This window comes from Mugil cephalus, chromosome 12, assembly GCF_022458985.1.
Source record: "Mugil cephalus isolate CIBA_MC_2020 chromosome 12, CIBA_Mcephalus_1.1, whole genome shotgun sequence".
Lineage (NCBI taxonomy): Eukaryota > Metazoa > Chordata > Actinopteri > Mugiliformes > Mugilidae > Mugil > Mugil cephalus.
Genome location: NC_061781.1, coordinates 9,937,064 through 9,956,697, shown reverse-complemented (window position 1 = coordinate 9,956,697; position 19,634 = coordinate 9,937,064). Strand labels below are relative to the sequence as shown.

General features: G+C 40.4%; 3 protein-coding genes across 4 annotated transcripts in view; 2 read left to right on the top strand and 1 right to left on the bottom strand.

Annotated features, from left to right (window-relative positions):
* The window catches only part of epha6 (eph receptor A6), a 164,431-nt gene extending 155,612 nt beyond the window's left edge, over positions 1–8,819 (top strand). Inside the window, exons 13-17 of the mRNA XM_047601591.1 lie at positions 224–433; positions 3,374–3,523; positions 5,575–5,768; positions 6,058–6,207; positions 6,410–8,819. Coding sequence (XP_047457547.1) covers positions 224–433; positions 3,374–3,523; positions 5,575–5,768; positions 6,058–6,207; positions 6,410–6,524 — 819 coding nt within the window. The 3' untranslated portion in view covers positions 6,525–8,819. The remainder of the gene's footprint in view (positions 1–223; positions 434–3,373; positions 3,524–5,574; positions 5,769–6,057; positions 6,208–6,409) is intronic.
* Positions 8,820–10,043: 1,224 nt separating this feature from the next.
* On the top strand, positions 10,044–12,893 carry LOC125017695 (ADP-ribosylation factor-like protein 6). Of its 2 annotated transcripts, XM_047601123.1 has the most exons (9): positions 10,044–10,333; positions 10,524–10,574; positions 10,677–10,738; positions 10,832–10,900; positions 10,997–11,091; positions 11,245–11,374; positions 11,838–11,893; positions 12,040–12,052; positions 12,421–12,893. In XM_047601123.1, exons 1-9 carry the CDS (start codon positions 10,211–10,213, stop codon positions 12,452–12,454), a joined length of 633 nt encoding a protein of 210 aa, XP_047457079.1. In that variant the 5' UTR covers positions 10,044–10,210; the 3' UTR covers positions 12,455–12,893. The 2 variants fall into 2 exon arrangements, with proteins under 2 accessions (XP_047457079.1, XP_047457081.1); XM_047601125.1 differs by lacking the exon at positions 10,524–10,574.
* An 85-nt stretch (positions 12,894–12,978) lies between these two features.
* Positions 12,979–19,231, bottom strand: LOC125017852 (F-box only protein 47-like). The gene is made up of 10 exons (XM_047601372.1): positions 18,552–19,231; positions 17,676–17,834; positions 17,414–17,490; positions 16,841–16,915; positions 16,483–16,591; positions 16,009–16,182; positions 15,584–15,733; positions 15,213–15,355; positions 14,020–14,179; positions 12,979–13,548 (listed from the first exon to the last, which is right to left on the bottom strand). Exons 1-10 carry the CDS (start codon positions 18,754–18,756, stop codon positions 13,448–13,450), a joined length of 1,353 nt encoding a protein of 450 aa, XP_047457328.1. The 5' UTR covers positions 18,757–19,231; the 3' UTR covers positions 12,979–13,447.
* Between the last annotated feature and the right edge of the window lie 403 nt (positions 19,232–19,634).

The following is a 19,634-nucleotide window of genomic DNA, read 5'->3' as shown; positions in this document are numbered from 1 at the left end:
CATTCACACTCATGATTTATGACTTACATGAATTATGGAAAGTAGTCACTCTAGCACATTGTCTTGTCAATTTACTGCCGGTATAATCCTGAACTCTTTTCTCTCCATTATTACGTGCGATGACTTATTCTTCCCCTCCATCTTAACCCTTATTGACCCCATTGTCTCTGTGTTTTTTTCTTTAACTGCTTTATTTTCCTCTGTATCCTGCTCTCCGATACAGCAACATGACGGTCACTTCACTGTCATCCAGTTGGTTGGCATGCTCCGTGGCATCGCCTCAGGCATGAAGTATCTGTCAGACATGGGTTACGTCCACAGAGACCTGGCAGCCCGAAACATCCTGGTCAACAGCAATCTGGTGTGTAAAGTGTCAGACTTCGGCCTGTCCCGAGTTCTGGAGGACGACCCGGAGGCTGCTTACACCACAACGGTAAATCAGAGGCCACGAAGCTCAGTCCTTGTGAAGCAAAGCTACAAATGTATCACAGCTTTTAGCAAAATGGAAATTATTTGGTTCTGTTTCTCATAGTGGAAATCCGTTTTCTAACGTGCAGGTTTATGCAGTGGTTATATTCATTCATTTGGAACCTGAACGCATCGTAAGCTTTACTGTTACTTATGGGGGCTCAGGGGCTGCCATTCCATTAATGCATTTTAATGCATTACAAATAATAAAGCTGTAGCATGGGACTTTGGCCAATGCCAAACAAGATACTCAGTAATAGGCTGCACCAAACAAAAATTAAACTCTGCAATCACATGTAGAATTGCTCATTAATAAAGACAACGATCAACTACATGCTACATGGCACCATTGGCTTTAGTAAGTCCTAAGCTGCTTTTCAGAAATGGTTACAAAATTAAGGAGAAATTTCTATGATTCCAAGACAATAATTTTATAACCTACTCTAAAAATTCTGCAGATTCTCATTGAATGGAATTAGAAGTTGCATCCAAACTTTTGACTAGTGTACATCGGTCCTCAGGCACCTCTCTTCCTTCAGCACTCTCCTCCAAGGAAAGACTACACCTAGGGTACTCCGTATTGGCAAACTCTTTCTGCTCTGTTATGTCTCTTTCGATGCTAACCATGGGAGGTGGCCTGGCTCATATTAAAAGTGGATTCACGATTCATCGTCTCTCTCTGGGATCAAAGCCGAGTTAGCGTTTGTCCCATGGTTTTGGAGCCATTAACAGTCCTGGTGTTACACCACATTCTGTGACCCATTAGAGGCGAGTTCAGCAGCATACATCATAAGCATGAAATGTTTGTTTGTGTAATTACACCCACTACCAGAATGGGAAGGCGAAAGTTCTGCACTAAAACTTTAAATATTAATATCAGTGAAACTAAATCGCATCTAAGTAACTGAATAAATAGATTAAAAGTATGAAGAACTCATATTGTAACCTCTGAAGTGTAACATGTTAAATATGTTCCGTACAGTTACGTAGCTGTAGTCCACTAACAATCATTCTTGGACTATTTATCTTAGAATTAGATATTTTTTTAAATTTCATCTGCTCTATACAGATACAACAGCAGAACCGTGGCACGAAACTTCTCTAAAAATGAAACCTTCCTGTTTGTAAATGCTTTGGTGATGTTGCTTGTTTTGTTTTACGAATGCATCAGAAGCCAAAAATTAAGATTAAAGATTAAATATGCTCCCTGCCAGCTGTAGCTCTGAAGACCCTGTGTTAAATTGTCTTTCCATGCTGCTGGTATCGGAATATATTATTTTCTTGTGTTGACAATTCTGCTTTCTTACAGTAGTATAGAAGCTAACTCTAACCACAATACGTATTTTTCACAAAAGCCTGCAAGCAAATGCAATATCGGAGATATAAATTACACAAGTTCTTTTCCTCACTTTGTCCCTGTTCGGCTGACTGTGGTCTGTTGCTGGCTTTGTTGGAGAACCTCATTAGGAGCAGAGATTGGACCTTTTCAACTATGAAAGGCACAGGGCAGCAGCCGAGGCCCAGCAACAGCAATTTAATTTATTGACACCAGCTGAAGGTTTACAAGGTTCAGTTTCACAGCTGTTCAGTGGATGATCCTCTACGTGTTCTGAAAGCTTTGCTCAATCTGAAAGCTTTTTCTCATTGTGGACCTTTTTTTTTTCTGCCGGTATCATATATCTTTATTATATTCTGTCATTGGTAGTCTGAAATGACAAGCTCCCAAATGTCAGAGTGGAAATATGACATAAAAATTAAACATGAAAAGGACTGTTCTTATATACTAAGACAAAAACACTGATTCATCACTTCACTCTTACTTTATCAAACTGAGCTGATCCGCTGAAATCTTTACTGCCTTCTCCCCCGATGCTAGCCGAAGCTAGAGTTGCCTTGGATTGCAAAAGTTAAACTTTAAATGTGTCTGAGCCCACCATGACCTCCATTTCCTGGTTTGTGTTGCAGTTTTTGTGAGAAGGAAATGCCACACTTATGGTTCCAGGCTGAAGTATCTGCCTGATAAGACTGTGGTTGAAATCCACAGGGGAAGTGAAGGGTGGGTTAAGGTGAGAGGAGGGGAGCAGGGGGAAAACTGCAGGGGATGAACGCAGAATATTCTGAATAGGAAAGCAGGCTTATTAATGAAATATTAGTGTTGTGTGCCTTAAAATGACTCGGCGTGCACTTGAGCGTACTTTAACAACTACATTCCTCAAGCTGCAACTCTGCTGGAAAGCAGCATTTGTTCTGTCGAGGCTACTGAAGGATTGACATATTTAGTTTTAATAATTTACAACCCAGAGTACGTAGAGTCTGGATGATAAGTATTTGGATGGTTGCATATTTTAAGTTCTTCACCCGTTGTGTTTCAGCACATTTAGTGTGAAATAACATAACGTCTTTCATTTGAGTAGATGTGAACTATGTTAATGTAAAACCAAAACCGTGGGAAATATTATTTGTTCAACACACTGTGTCCAAAGTAACTGGACAGCTGTAAGTCAAAATCTTCATATTAATATTTCAGCTGTCAGCGGCGGCCTAAAGTGAACTTTTTATTGTCTGTGAACATTTACTGAAACAACGCATAACTGTCCAAGACACATTTGTGACCAAACGTCCAATTCATTTTGAAACTTTTTGAAATTTGTGCCCTATATATTAAAAGGGGGGCATATCTCACACAGTATTTAAAACTGGCACAATCCTACTCAAACACTCAAAAGAGCTTGAATATTTAATGTTGTCATATATTGTTATAATATTTCAAATTCAATGTGTTGAAGAGCAAAAAAAAACAAAAAAACAAAATAGCAACTCTATACTGTCTCTGTCTCTTTTTGAGGTTTGTCATCATTGTATTGATACGTTGCTGACATCTTTGCATGTTTTTATGTGTGAACAGGGGGGTAAGATACCAATCCGATGGACGGCTCCCGAGGCCATCTCTTACAGGAAGTTCTCCTCGGCCAGTGACGCGTGGAGCTACGGCATCGTCATGTGGGAAGTGATGTCATACGGAGAACGGCCATATTGGGAGATGTCCAATCAGGATGTGAGTGTCGCGCTACGTTCATTTCAAATGCGACGGAGCCAGCTGAACCAGAATATGTTATTCAGAGATACAAAAAGAACAACAATGTGACTCAAATACACTCCCTGGTCAAAAAAAGGATGCTGAGGGCGGGTTGACCTGCCCTGTAACTGAAAACAAAGTGAATATAATTCTGTTTAGAACAACTTGTACAAATCTAAGTGGCTGATCACACAATTTGTAGATGTAACCCTGGTAACCCTGGTAATCTCTGATTGTAGCTGCTGTCTCGGCTATAGTGCATAGACAGCTAATGGTGTTTTAACAAACCAGGCGGTGACTAGAGTCTGTTTTACTTTTGAATCAGCTGCTCCTTCATGTGATTTGAGCGAAGGTATGCTAGCAAAACATGTTTGTCTCCCAAGCCTTATTTAGTAACCCCCAGACACATCAATGGTGACTTCTCAGATAAGGTCCTGCTCCAGTGAGAACATTCTGAGTTTGTTTTCCATTATATCAGTTAACGTTGTTGCTCTTTAACCTGCTCTGTGACTATTTTCTCACATCAAAAACCCACCTCTGAGAGAGAGGAGGTCAGCAACAAAACTGCTGGTGAGATCCAGCAAACGGATGAAAAAGATGATTCAGGGGGAATGGAAAAGAGCAGAAAAGGTCAGAGGTTCAGAGGACTTGGGTCCAGTCGAGGGGGACTTTAAAGCTGTGGATTCAGTGTGGCTGAGCAACCCGCTGATCCCTGGGCTGTGGTCAGGGATTGGGGGGGACCCGCGGTGGAAGCAGATCCATCCCTCTCTCCACTGAGTGTGAAAGCTCCACCGTAATCCCTTCAACCCCTTACACACAAACTCGTTCATACATAGACACACATACACATTCGCTAAGGTCCCGGGGTTTGGGGAGGATTTGTGCTGTTGGGGAATTGCTTAGAAGTGCTTTCCAAGGCAAAAGGCCAGCCAAGCCACAAAACCAGCCTAACACTATCTCATCCTGGTCAGCCACTTACCACTGCTCCCTACAAAGATACATGTAGATACTCTGCGTTCCCATAGAGAAATGGAGAGATTCTGTATGGAGGTTAATACACACTATCAGCTGGAATGATAAAGGGATTAAACGGTACATGTGGGAATTGACTGATAGTGCAGCTTGAGCACATGAATTGCAGACCAATGAGAATTTGAGAGCTAATACAGAAGCAATTTGTAGAAGATAGAAGTGACCCATAAAAATACAATCACCTTAATAGTTATTGTATATACCATATTCAGAAAGTTTTCTGAGACATTTCTTATTTTTTATGTGGGTGTCTGATCTTTTTAAAAGTGGTTTTCCACTCAATACCCCATTTTAGAAAATGATTGTTTCAAATGTATTCAAAATGAAAAATAGAAATATCAGATTGACATACGTATTTGTATGTATAAGTATTAGTTTTTTGGGTACACTAAGCTTTGTGCACCTGAATTCTGTGACTTTTCGGCTTTTGGCTAGGTCACCCAAGGACATTCAAAAAGTTTTTTTTTCTTTTTTTTTTTGCTATATGCTTACCATCACCATTCATTGGAGATTGAACCTTTGAGTCACTCTGAATCTCTTAAGTTTCTGGGGTAGGTTTTCATAAAAATACATACCTCTGTACTTTGTCCTATAAGCTTTCCCACAACTAAACTATTCTCTCCGTTCCTGCTTTTTAAAACATGATGCTGCCGCCATTGTACTTCTTTGCTGGCATGGTTTTGGGCAAATGATGGGCCAGCAGTGTACCCGATTTACACCTTCAAAAAGTATTTTGGGATACTTGGCTGTACCCAGCCCACATGAGTTACCTCCCTATGCATCCTCGATAAAACGGACAGGGCAAGAACACATCTGGGTTTTTGCACCATACTTGGTCAGATACGTACTTTGAATAGGAACAGTGCTTGGGCAGTGACTGATGACATCTCAAACTCCACAAGAACACATGGTGATAAATGCCCAGGATGTCTGGAGCCCATCCTGAAAAATTGGGTTCCAAAATGCTTACCCTTTACCACATCTCAATGTTTCCACAGGTGATTCTGTCCATTGAAGAGGGCTACCGGCTGCCTGCACCAATGGGATGCCCCGTGGCCCTGCACCAACTGATGCTGCACTGCTGGCAGAAGGAGAGGAATCATCGACCCAAATTTACAGATGTCGTTTCCTTCTTGGACAAACTAATTCGTAACCCCAGCAGCCTGCTGCCACTGGTAGAGGACCTTCAGAGGTACAGTGTTGAACGCCCTAGGATGAACAAAATGAAATTGTCCAGGCAATGCATTAAGTACTCTTAACTCAGAAGGGAGCATGGAGAGTAATTCAGTTATAATAAACACTGAGCTATGGCAGGGCAACTCCCATTATTACCATGCCTGCTTCTTTGCTTAAATGGAGCTAAACATATGAGTCATATTGGGAATTTAGGGTGTTTTAACTAGTTTTCCAATCTGAAATGCTTTAAAAATACCAGAGTAATTTGACATTAACAGTTTTTTATTTTATTTTTATTGCATCAGCCTACCAGAATCTCCAGGGGAGGAAATGGATTACCCAATGTTCATCTCTGTGGGTGACTGGCTGGACTCCATCAAGATGAGTCAGTACAAGAGTAATTTTATGGCGTCGGGCTACAACACATTGGATTCTGTGGCGAGGATGAGTATTGAGTGAGTGAAGGAGCTAAAACTTAACCATTGTCTTATTACAGGAAGCCTAAAATAAGTTGACTTTGTAGCTGCAGCAAAGCGTATGATGGAGATCTGTTTAGCCTGTGGATGTCAGCTGTGGCTTTTTAAAGAAAGTGGACGTATGATGGTTAAATGTGTTCGTGTTTGTGTGTGTGTGTTTGTGTTTCCACTCTTGGCCTAGAGATGTGAGGCGTATTGGCGTGGAACTGATCGGCCACCAGAGGCGGATCATCAGCAGCATACAGACCCTGCACCTTCAGCTACTGCACGAACAGGAGAAGGGTTTCCATGTATGAAGACGTCCTTTAACGCAACCTGGGATGGACAGATAGACGGGCCAGAGGGAAGCGAAGTCTAGACCGTATGATGGACAGTCTACAGCCTGTGCCTGAGTCTTAACCCCTCATACAGGAGTTCACTGGACAGACTCTTCCAGCAGACTCCCCCCTGGTCTCCCACGTTTCCCATAGCAACAGACTTTTTCTACTATACACCCCTCCCACATTGTTTCTGGTTTTGCCAGACTATTACAGCCTGATAGACTTTAAAGACTGGCCCAGGCCCTCTCTTAGGGGAATGTAATGCCTTGTTGCAACTTTGTGTGTGGAGCAACAATATCTAGAGATGTAGATTTGCAAATTTAATCTACTGAATCTTTGGATCTTTCCTTTTTTATTTCCTTGTTGATTTCTTGCTCAGTTATGTGCTCATGTAGCTGCTATCGGGTGTGCAATGGAAACATTTTGTCCTTTAAAAAGGAAAAAAAAATCCTCAATATTTTTTATTTTGGAGTTTGATAATTTATCATAAGGATATATTTGCTTTAGTTGCCCGCTCTCCAGAGAATCTGGTACACTAATACTTGAACAGAGAAGCGAGAGGAACATTGTGGAGATTTCTTGAATGTTTAAAAGTGTATAGACAGTTAATAATTATTTATAACCTAATATCAATATATGTGCAGTCCTGTATGTGAAAGCCCTAGTAAACCTGGATCTTATTTAAATATTCTATTTATTTAAAGTTTTTAACAGAATCAGCAATACAGTATTATGCAGTCACCTCAGTATCTGAGAGGGAGATGGCGAATTGTGCAATGAGAGAGCTCCTGTTTAAACATGAGGCTCACATGACACTATCCACTTGTTTTTACTCAGTCATACGCTAAGCTTGCAGAACTGGCTCGCTTGCTTCCAAATGAATAACCATACAAGTCTGTTCCGACAGTTTTTTGGCGACCAGTGTACGTGAAGTTGTGTGACCAGCCTGAGTTTTATTTTAATTTTCTTTTTAGATTGTGAATGTCATACTGTACATTGCCTGAAAGTACACAATCTCCACTGTCTTAATATTTGAATGTTCACAGAACTTAGCTGTAGATATAGGAGATGTTTGAAATTGTCGGGAAACGTAACAGGGACTTATATGGTTCTTCTAAATTTGCTGAGATTCTTTCATGTCATTCTTATTTTTTTCATTTTTTTTTTTTTTTTTTGCCTGGACACACATACATTATAGGGAGTCTGGTTTGCTCTTTTAAGGCAAAGTTGTGTGGGAGAATAGTCCATCTGTGGTGCAACAGTACCACATGGATTTTACTGATTAATTCTCCTTCTGGCCGTGCTTTCATAGTGGTCATGTAAAGGTTGTGGCATTTGTGACATTATGGGAAACCAGTGTACATAGTCGGGAATGAATACTGTTCCAAACTGCAGTAGATGATGTCAGACGTTTGCCATTGAAATCAACATTTTCTTCATTCTCTAAGTCAGCGGTTGAATTCCGAGCAGTGCTGCACAGTAAAACTAGTTAGTTGAGTCAGGGGCAGCAGAAGTAGCTAAAAGCTGGTTGGTGGAAACCTGTAAAGGAACAAAAAAAATAATAAAAAATAGTCTTAGCTTTTTGTGGTCAGGAACAGAGCTGTCCAACAGCCGGAAAGAAGGCAGAGAGAGAACCAAGAAAAACAGCAGCATCATAACCCATCCTGAGTCGTCGACAGTTACAAACACACATGCACGGACACGCACACAAACACACACAGAATGCCTTACAGTCTGTTAACCATGCAAGACAGAAACACCTTACAGTAGTTTAATAATAAAAAGTACTTTGAGTTTGAATGCAGTCACAGGACCTAGCCATTAGTTTGAACTGTATGAGAATAACCACTCATCTACACCTGTGGGTTTTATTACAAGGCGAGCTCAATGATTAATGTCAAGGGCGAACTGGATCTGGAGCCTTTCAGGTCACAGTGTAGTAATGCTTCCAGGCCTTCAGGAGTAGGACAGGTGCACGCACACATCCAGACGCACATATATTCATACAAACACACAAACACACACACACACACATACACACTCACAGTCACCACCCCTTCTACAGATTATGGAGAATATCAGATGCTGTTTGTTTAGCATGTTCTACTGCTGAGCAATGTTAGAACGTTCTTTTGTACAAAGTACAAGTATACTTATAATTCTTGTATTTTATTTTTCTATAATTTCCAAAGAGATGTCGTAGATCTTGCACACTGTAAGAGGCAGTTACAGCGAATATTTATTTGCAAATAAAGATGAACAGTTCTGGTGGTTGACCGCTCTTTTAATTTTGTGGCGATTTTTAACTGAAATGTTGAAGAAACTCTTTTAGTCTTTCCGTGTTGAGTTAACACGGGTAAGGGACGTACTTTCAGAGCATGGAACGTAATTTAACAAAGAAAAATCAGATGTATGAAACTTTTAGCACTAATACAACCAGGCAGTTTTGGGGAAATCATACACTGATAACCAAAAGATGGAGCTGTTGAGCCACTAATCAGCTCCAGACGCTCATGTTAAAAGATCAAGTTTACTTTAAAGTCTGTATTTAGCAAAGTTTAACATTAGATCTGAATGTTTTCAGACTGGCTACGCTACAGTTCTTATGCTGAGAGCAAACCCAATACCCTTAACATGGTCCACTCTTATAGTTAGATCAAAATATGTTAATGTTTTTTTTTTTTTCTTTCTTTCTTTTTCAGACCAACATCATATTTATTCTTAGTGTCTTGCACTGGTAGTTTTTCTGTTATTGCAGATTTACTATAACAGGGGTCTTCCATGTTTTAAACATAAACATACCTTATGTTAGCAGCTGCACTTAGCTTCTCTTCTACTAATTTTGCAGCGTACGTCTGGGATTTCACCAGGGGGCTGAACAGGCTCCCGGCCAATTGCGGGGAACGTGGCAGAATTGGCGTGTAATATGGAGCCCCGTGATTGGCTCAGCAGCGATACCCTGTACAGGAGGCTTAGATTGACAGGTCTCGGCTAGTGTGGCGCCATGTGTGACGCTGCTCTGTTGAGGCAGCTCTTGAATCGCTGAAGTGTTGACTAAAAGATAATGTCTTCTGCCTCCATTGATCCCTTTACTAAAATGTGCTGGGTGCATGTTAATGTGTATTTAAAGAAATTTAAATTTGTGGGAAAAAATAAAACATATATACATAAAAATGCCCAATCAACCAAAGAATTTGTACAATAACATTGTTTCACAGATCAGGTCACTTTAGGTTGTGTGCACAACTAAGAGCGTCATAATTTGGTGGGCAAAAGATGAACAGGACATGTTGCTGTTACATGTATGTGTGTGTTTCTGTGCCTTCAAGAGGCCCAAAGCAGGAGGGGACCCTCCAGAGAGTTAAGGTGTTAAAGTAATAAATCAAATGCATCAGGATGAGGGGTGGGGGGCTGCTAAGCTGCACGCTCCATAGGTCACTGAGCTTAATTCGCCTTAATAGGATTACCCTTTGCAAGCCGGGATGCAACATCTCAGCTTGTAACACTATTCACGGCCAGTACCGGGAACAGTGCGGCTATGTTTAACCTTATTGTTGGCTTTCGTGAGAATTCGGAAATCTAGCGCATTTAATTCCCAGCTATCGGACCATCTATGGGGTGATGCGTTAAACTTTTAAATGGTATAGAGTCAGCTGAGAGCCATGGGACTGCTAGATAAACTGTCTGGCTGGCTTGGCCTAAAGAAGAAAGAAGTCAACGTTTTGTGTTTGGGACTTGACAACAGCGGCAAAACTACCATCATCAACCAGCTCAAACCGGCTAATGTAAGTACGACGCTGAGATTCAACAGCTGGGAAGTTTGATGTCTCGTCATAAAGATTATTGTGGAATTAAGAGGCCTTTGTGTTTGCCGCACTGCCATGTGGGGTCCATTATAACATAGGACGCATATCATAGGAAGGCCTGTCAAGATCTTTATTTCACTGCAATCATTCGCTGATTGCTTGTTTTCAGCATTCCAATCATTTAGGCCCATTGTCAGAAGAGTGGAAACATGTTAGTCAGGTAAAACCCACATCATCCTTTCATTATGTCGTCTCGTTGTTGACATGCTTTTGCCATCACTTGTCTTTTTTTGTGTGTTTGTGTGCGTGGGGGTGCGTGTAGACGCAGGCGCAAGAAATAGTCCCAACTATCGGCTTCAACATTGAAAAGTTCAAGAGTTCAAGGTAGAATGGAATAGATTTGATTCTTGGAGTTCAAGAGAAGTAATCGGCCAGTTCGTGTGAGCCTAAGCTGTGTTTTTCTTTCTCTCTCTGCAGCTTGTCGTTCACAGTCTTTGATATGTCCGGGCAGAGCAGATACAGAAACCTATGGGAGCATTATTACAAGTAGGAGACACAAACACATTGGGGCAAACACTGAACAAATATTAAAATTGTATTTAGCATTACTCTGTCAGTTATGTTTCCTGTTGTTTCCTACAGAGAGAGCCATGCCATCATCTTTGTCATTGACAGTGGTGACAGGCTAAGAATGGTTGTTGCTAAGGAGGAGCTAGATACTCTTCTCAACCACGAGGGTACCAAATCACCTTAGCACCCACTATTCAACAATATGAGTTAATAAACGTCTAATCACATTTGAGGCTTCAGTTCCTGATTAAAAGCCCATAACTGGATAAATGTCATTGTTTGCCGACGACTCGCTCGTCTTTCTTTGTCTTCTCGTCCAGACATTCGCAGCAAAAAGTTACCAGTGTTGTTCTTTGCTAACAAGATGGACGTGCGGGACGCGATGTCTTCGGTCAAGGTGTCACAGATGTTGAGTTTGGAGAACATCAAAGACAAGCCTTGGCACATCTGGTAAAATACCCGTCACCTTGTGTCACCTAGTGTCTCTGAGCAAAGCTAGAGCAGTTTATTGACAGTAATTATTCAAGTAGTGTTAAAAGGAAGTGCGCTTGGATTAAACTACAAGAGATGAGCTGAATCACATCCCCATCTGTAACCTTATGTATAGCACTAAGTTATAGCCTAAAGTCTCAGATAATAAAAGGATCAGGCTTGTTTACTCACTGGCCACTTCCAGCTTATTTTCCATGACTCACAGGTTAAACATTATCGACGTGCAGTTACTAAAAACCCTGGCTCTTTTCTATACATGTGTTCTCCGCCGTGTTTACTCATTAGACAGATGGAAGGCCGATGGATTAAGAGCTGGACAGCTTTGAATGTCCAGGATCCAAGAAAAGTCATGAGAAAGTGAGCGTGTGCCACAAGCAGATTAACTCCTCCACATCTTCCCTTTTTTTTTTTTTTTTCCCAGCGCCAGCAACGCTGTCAAAGGAGAGGGCCTCCAAGAAGGACTGGACTGGCTACAAGGTAACTTGGCTGGTATTTAACATTTAATGAAACTGTCACGCCAGGCCAAAACAGGGAAAGGGCTGCCAGAATTTCAATGTCAATATTGTCAGTGTCCTGTAAATGGCTCATATTAAGACGTGCGTTGTTTTTCCTCTCCTCTATAGAACAAATTGCACAGTAAGTATCATGTACAGTAAGCGGTTGTGGTGGTAGATTGTGTCTCTCTGGATGGGAGTGAAATCGTGGCAGGTTAAATAAGCAAAATACTTGATTCATAATAACTCGCAATTCAATAATCAGTTAAATAAAGAAATAATGGTAACAAAAACAGGTTACAAGAGCAATCCTTTCCAAAAGAGACATTTGTGAGTAGATTTTTAAACTTTCATTTGTGTTGTGTTCATGTCCTTGACGCTACGTGAATTAACAATTAGATGTTTTAGCTGTTTTTTATCCAAACCCCTTGCAGATCATTTAAGACAAAAGTAGAACCAAAGTCCTTAGAAAAAACAACAAAATAAATGTGTTTTTCTGTTTTTTGCCAGATCATATCAAAACAATGAACACATGAATGACTGAAATGCTCATGGCCATGGACAGAGGGACTGGATCTCATTCAGAGGGTTCATCACCCTTGATGTTGTAGGCCTTAATCATCAATGTCAAATAGCCTAGTACTGCATACGGCACCTTTAAGACTGTATTTACCTTGAAAAAAAATCTCTATATATTTCTAAATAGTCCAACTCATTGATGACTATGGTGTAAAGTGAATATGTAAAGTGCTTCTCCATATATACACAGATATGAATGCTGTCTGAACATAAACTCATTGTTTCTGTATACATTAACATTCAAACGTTTTTTATTTGAAGCAGCTTCTTTTTTATTCTGTGACACATGCTTTATTAATTTCATCCGTTGAATTATTTATTAATTATTATTATACTTTTTTTTGAAAATGCTGTCAACGCAGAATATTCTGCTGTCTGGAGATTAATAAATGCCTATTATATGACGTGTACACTGTATTCTTTAAGAGATCTGTCACAAATAATCCATGGGAAAAGATAAAGCAGAACAAAGATATAAAAACCAAGACAAACATTTTAAAATGCCAGTTTAATAAATTATACAAAAAAAAACAAACAAAAGAAAAAATGTAGCTGCTCCGTCGCAACTCTATGCACACAGAGGAGTTCAAGGTGAATAAATAAACTGTCAAATATACAGTGTTCCTGAATAAATAAAATGGAATAAATATTAAATACTGTATAAAAGTTAACATCTAAGATGATTTAAGAACAAGATTGTAAGAAACTGAAACAAATATATTGTTTGTGTATATAACCATACAGAGTATTTAACCAGAGTATTTAAACAGCTCTATGCTCAACCAACAACGGCAGAGTTGCTGTCAACCAAAACCTCAGCTTTCTCTAAGATCCCCATGTTCAGAGCTGTGTTCGACTCTCTTTCTGTAAAGAGCCTCTATTGCCTGCATTAGTTATCCCCCTTCATTATTGGCATTTACTGTATCTCTTCCACATTACTTTTAATCTGCATTAACTCCTATTTAAGGAACATGTGGAGGAATTTAGTGTGGAAGCGAGCGCTGGAGTCCAGGAGGATACACAGGGTTTGGAAAGTCTCTCTGTCCTCAAAGTGGTTCCCTGGGGAAAAAAATGATATATTAATATTACTGACTTTGAATATTGCTTTTAAAAACAGTATCAGATGTTCTGCTCTAGGCCTGTTAAATATTAAAAGTACTGAGAAGAAACAAGAGGTAAGATCACTGTTTACAGCTTACAGACATCCAAACTGAATCATAAATACTGCTGTCAGTATCAGGAATGTTAGTTTTACTTTCACACAAATCATCGTAATTTTAGCATTTAATTGTCCAACTTTTGGCACATTCATTTAAATGCTGGGTTTTAGCTGTAATGAAGAGTCGCATGTTCCTATGTGTGGTTATCCTGCTTGACTACTCCCCAACAACATTATCACAGTCTAACAACACGCCAGCCTTTCCCATGTCCCTGTAAATTCATGTTGTCTATTCCAACTGAGATGGTGTCAAGACCATTAAAGAACTGAAGAAAAATAAATGGACGCTCTAGAAAGCCGCCCCTCCTCACCTGCGACGGAAAACTCAAAGAACTCCCTGGTGACTTCTGAAAACGTGCTCTCCAGTTGCTGGATGAAGCAGAACCTTTCAGGAGCTGTGTTGAAGACCTTGCAGATCTGCTGCACCAACTTCACCGCCCAGCTCATGTGATAACCATCCTTCTCACACACCTGAGAGCGAAGCCACACAGAAGAGAAATCTGACCCAACAGATCTGTTTCTGAAGTACAGTTGTTACCATAGTTAAATATGATTAAATATGATTAAACACTGGCAAGGCCAGGGACGTAACATATAATATTATAGCACCAGGTCTCATGTATCTGTATCAAAGAGTTGTATTTGAGTGCAAAGCAAAAAACCTCAGCCAAAAACCAGGTGGCATGTACGTTCTGCACCCGGATGAAAAGAAATAATTCCTCATACCAGCAGGTGGCAGTAGTCTGTATTCGTCACTGCAAAAAAGATCTGCAAATTTCATTTCATATCTTTTTTGCAATGACAGTAAAGGCATTCTGATCCATGTAACGCAGGAAACTGGAAGAGCTACTATTAGCTGTGAAGCAAAGAAGCAAGAAAAAGCTAATAACCATTTTACAGAGCTGGCCTCTGCTGTACTGTGCTCACCAGTTGTTCATTCATTCTAGTTGAGCATAGTCGAATATTTTTGTGTATCTGAATGTTCAGATTAGATACAGTTTAAATGGAGAGATGTTCTGTGTGCTCTTTGAACTTATTTTATTTTCTTCACTTCAGTTCCTCTTCCCGTGCACTGATTCTCTGAACTTATCACCCATCATTTCAACATATTGAACCAAGCATCAGGGGTTGAACCAGTGGCTTCACTGCAGGACACACTTTAAAAACCAGGACCACGGATGCTCACACCAGCAAACGGATGACTTTTATATATGTATAAACATCATTTTTTTTCTTACATAAGCTGTATAAAAGACAAATGTGGGTAGCTCACTGATGGCACAGTTACTATGGCCACCTCATAGCACTGATATCCCAGTTTTAAAACTGCCATTTCTGAGAGAAGCACTCTCCGAGCCTTTTCCCATGCCATCTGTACTGTGCATCTCATGCTCCAGCAACTCAATTTAAAATCTAATAATATTCACCCAACGACCATAAATGAGGCTTAAAATTACGTCAATTTCCCTGATTCAGCTGAGGATAAGAGAAGTAGAACTCTCACCAGTATGATGTAGACGATGAGTCTCGAGACCTCGAAGAGTCGGCCGTTCAGGGCTTTGCTTGCCAGAATAGTGTAGCAGAGAGAGCTGCCACACAGCACCAGAAGACGAGCTACATTCTCCACGTGCCACGGCAGAGGGATGACTGGAGACAGTGAGAAGAACAACCACAGATTTACCGTCAGCTCTGTTATTATTGGAGCCTTCACTTTAAGTCAGTTAACTGAAATGTTTGACATAGAGACATTAGCAGAGGCAGATTGTGAGAAAAAACAATGTTTGATTCCACTCTAGTAAACAAATCTCTCTCGATGAGATCTTGCTTGTTTAAAACGTAAAAACATTTGACAACTGCTGACAAACGGTAGCATACCAATGAGCTCCTCAAAGATTGCCAGAATCGAGTCAGTGGTCCAGCCTTTGACTTCTAGTTTGCCGAAAATCATGAGAATGGCCTTGGCCAGGTCCCACAGGGCGCTTTGAGGCGCTCCCCTCTCCACTACGTCCTGCCAGCCAAGTTTACCTGAGTGGGGGATAGTGCATCTCTCAAGTACTGCATCACTGTGAAAAAGACACGCTGAACATCGAGGAAGCCGAAACAGACCAGTGCAAGTTCATCTACCACAAAATGACCCTGAAGACACAGGTCTGTTAATGTTTGGACGTCGCTTTTAAATTCTGAGAATGTGTCGGTGAAACTGAAAGCCTCACATGGTCCTACTGCAAAATGGCAGTAGTTACTCTGCACAGAAAAGAAGTCAGTTTTCAGAAAGTCAGCACCAACTAATTCTATCTCACCCTCAGGCAGCAGAGGTCCGTAGAGGATGAACAGTAGGTGGGCCTGGCTGACCATGGGCCAAGGCTTCAGGAGCTGCGTGAGCCAGAACTGACACTCTGGCTGGTTTGACCACGAGTCCAAAAGAACCTGACGGCAGAACAGACGAAGCTGCAGCTCCTGGTACCACTTTGATCCTGGCGACAGATATAAAAGAAAGATGCACACATTATTTGGGAACGTAGCTCTAATTTAGACCGTTTGTCTCTCACACACTTCTATTAGCTCTGCTTCTTTTCTTTCAGAGCACGAAGTCAAAATTGTTGTGGACAGCAGTATTGAAAAACTGGGTCCGTCATCTTATTCTTAAACTGAACTCAAATAAAAACACAGCACTCTTCTCTCATATTTCCGGCGTCCATACAGACCGTTATGTTGGAATCTCTAATCAGAGTGATTTCACTAGGGTTGGGGAAATATTGCCAATGTAAACCCACCTGGTCTTGCGGTGATTACTGCTTCGATTTTTGGCAGCAGGTTTGTGAGTTCACACAGGTAGTTGAAGACTCGGTGGCACTCCAGCTCATCCCACCCCGCGATCAGTGTCTGTAAGGTAATCAGTTCAACATCCTTCAATATATTTGTTTCATAATTATCTCATTTCCTATTTTACAATTAAAATGTATTTCAAGATCAAGCGGAGGGGCACTCATCCCTGTTCATCACTGCTTAAAATGTTCAGAGCAGCAGGTCTGTGCCCATTTTGCACCGCATTGTGTTTATCTGGTCTTTGCAGAATTGTGATTTGATTTATTCAAGTTTCAACGTATTGCCGTGTTCATATGAGGCCCACACCTGGAGGAAGACTCCATAGCTTGAGAAACCGTTGCAGGCTGGTGCTAAACACTGCTCCAACATAAAGCAGGGAATCTGAAACAAAAGGCAGATATTGTAGCAGAGCATTTTTTTTTTCCAGTGACAATACTGCAATGACGTTCACGCAATCTTCACATTGTAATAATACATTTATGCAAATTGAGGCCACCTTGGTACACGATATGAACTATTTTACTGCTTGACACAAAGCGAATCGTTACTGTGAAATAACTGGTTTTCAAAAAACAGCATGACGCAAAAAGTGCTCTGTCAAGCTGGAGCTTTATTAAAAGATGTGTGATTTGTTGTTGTACACTGTGTTGGTCCGTTCTGGAGGACGTGCAGAAGTGATGACTAACAGCTGAGTACCGTTGTGCTGTTACTGTGTTTTTCTGCTTTGTTTATTCTTTAGGTAGTGACACGCTGAAGTTAATGTGCAGTTTGGAAAAAAAGGTGTATATAAAATATCAGATTGTGTAGGCTCTTACACCATCTATGCCTTTATCCTAACTACACTTAAAATAATTCACAATGTTACGTTCTAACTCTTACCTGTGATAACTTGCTAAAGATAAACTTTAACCTGTCCTTTGTGGGTAGCAACAGGGTACACCTCTTGAACAACAAACCTGAGACATCAAACACAAAAGCACATAGCACAACTAAAAAAAAATGAATTCTTAGCTTTCCTGTCTACTCCTTAGTGTCTACTGTGTTGTGAGTAAATTTAAACGATAAACTTGACACAGGTTGGTGACAAGATGAGCTATGCAATGCAAAATGGGACAGAAGAAAACTGTGAAGAGTGAAATACCCAGGTCTCTGTAGTGTCCAAAAGTGGAACTGGGATCGAGGCACGTTGAGTGAAAGCTCTGGATGATGGTTTTATTCTTCCATGCCTGAGTGGATATGTAGTCCACCACATACCTTGTGATTTCCTTGGATGCCATGCTGAACACGCTGATGTCCAGCACTATAAAAAACACACACACACGCACACACACATATTTATACTGATACTGTGCAATAACTCATGTTCACTTCATGTACTTGTACATATTTGTTTATATATTTATTGTTGTTTATTTATATATATTATTAATACCCCATATTCAGTGTTATTATAGAGCAACAACTCAGAACACATGTTCACTTACACACACACACACACATATATAACATTCTTATTCTTATTGTAATTGCCTACTCATTTTTACATATTCTTATTGCCTACCTACATTGCTCACTGGTACACTTTGTGTAGGAGCTGCTGTAACGAAAAGTAATTCCCCCTTGGGATCAACAAAGTAATTCTGATTCTTATTTTAAATAATCCAATATGCATTTAAATGTTAAAGTGCAAAACAGTAAAACATAACTATGCTATACTGCAAGGAAATGTTTTCACACAAGTGTTGCAGTTATTTATAAGAGGTACCTGTCATGAGAGTAGAATATGGATATCATCACTGCTGTGTGGAAAGGCAAGGGCAATACAAACCTTTCATGTTGTGCTTTAACAACACTGCACAAAATGTCAGGTTTGGAAAAAAAAAAGTGAGTCCATACACAGAATGACTGAGCTGGTGTTATTACACAGTAGCCTGTGGAGCTACTCTTATAATGAATGGTGATTGTGATGCAGGCTGAGGATGACTACAGGTTATTTTCCGAGGTCAGCTGAACCCACCGGATAGTTTGTCCAGGATCATGTGCAGCACCTCCGCAGGGACGCTGTTAAAGAAGTTGTTGGTGGTGCAGCAGTCGATGCAGCGGCTGCGGGTCACGATGGTCCGGGCTGGTCGGGACAGGGGTCCGCTCTTCTTACACCGCTGAGATTTGAGTGTCCACGTGTACTTCCTGACATTTCTGGGCTTTTCCCTTACCATTGGCATCGCCCAATAATTGCCTCTGTTCACAAAGATGAAGCACCTTTTGACTTGAAACAGCCTCCAATTAGACAGCTAAGCTAATCTGTGAGAGCTAACCTTTAGCCGTGACGCTAACCGGGCTAGCTAAACTGAACTCCTGAAAAACTAGGTTTTAACTCAACTTTTGACTTTATGTAGTCACAGGTAGAAACATGTATAACCCGGAATAAAAGACAACGCGCCCATATAGCTTACCAGTAGTTTAAATAATTTCCGTAGTAAAGGCGAGACGTAAAAGCTTCCTAACCATTGAGGTGCTAAGAGCTAATAGTTAAAATATCAATAAACAACGGCGCGAAACTGTCTCTCTGTCATCTTTGCGGCGAGGAAAACTAAATATTCAAATCAGAAGACTTAAAATAGGATATCTGAAACGAGTCGTTGTGTCTCTGAAGTACTTGTTTTTACAAGTACTGTACAATAGCCAGCAGCTGTTGGGAATCACTATCATCAGCAAAAGTAACAAACAAGAAAAAAAGGCAATTACTAGTAGAGGGAAGAAATATGTGTTACACAGGCTACATCTGAAAAGTAGAAGAAATAATATATGGAAGAAATGTATTGAAATATATATTTGCTGAGTGGCATTTTGGAGATTTTTATGCATTTTAACTTAATGACAGAATTATATTAAGTTTTGTAATATATCATTTGTTTACTGTTTCACATAATAAAACGCAGGAGTCAAACATAAGGCCTGTGGGCCAGAAGTGTCCCGCGAGAGGGTCTAATCTGGCCCGCATGATGAAAATGCAAAAATTACATAGAAGACTGTAATTCTTCAGTGAAAATAGCTGTTATTCCTAATTTGTCTAATTTTTTTATTATTATTATTTTAGAAA

Coding starts and splice junctions, on each gene's coding strand:
- LOC125017852 (XM_047601372.1), bottom strand. CDS start 18,756: ATGCCAATGGTAAGGGAAAAGCCCAGAAATGTCAGGAAGTACACGTGG. Junction 16,916..17,413: donor TCTTTAGCAAGTTATCACAG/GTAAGAGTTAGA, acceptor CTTTTGTTTCAG/ATTCCCTGCTTTATGTTGGA. Junction 15,356..15,583: donor AATCTTTGAGGAGCTCATTG/GTATGCTACCGT, acceptor CACTGTCTCCAG/TCATCCCTCTGCCGTGGCAC.
- LOC125017695 (XM_047601123.1), top strand. CDS start 10,211: ATGGGACTGCTAGATAAACTGTCTGGCTGGCTTGGCCTAAAGAAGAAA. Junction 10,334..10,523: donor ACCAGCTCAAACCGGCTAAT/GTAAGTACGACG, acceptor GCTTGTTTTCAG/CATTCCAATCATTTAGGCCC. Junction 10,575..10,676: donor AGTGGAAACATGTTAGTCAG/GTAAAACCCACA, acceptor GGGTGCGTGTAG/ACGCAGGCGCAAGAAATAGT.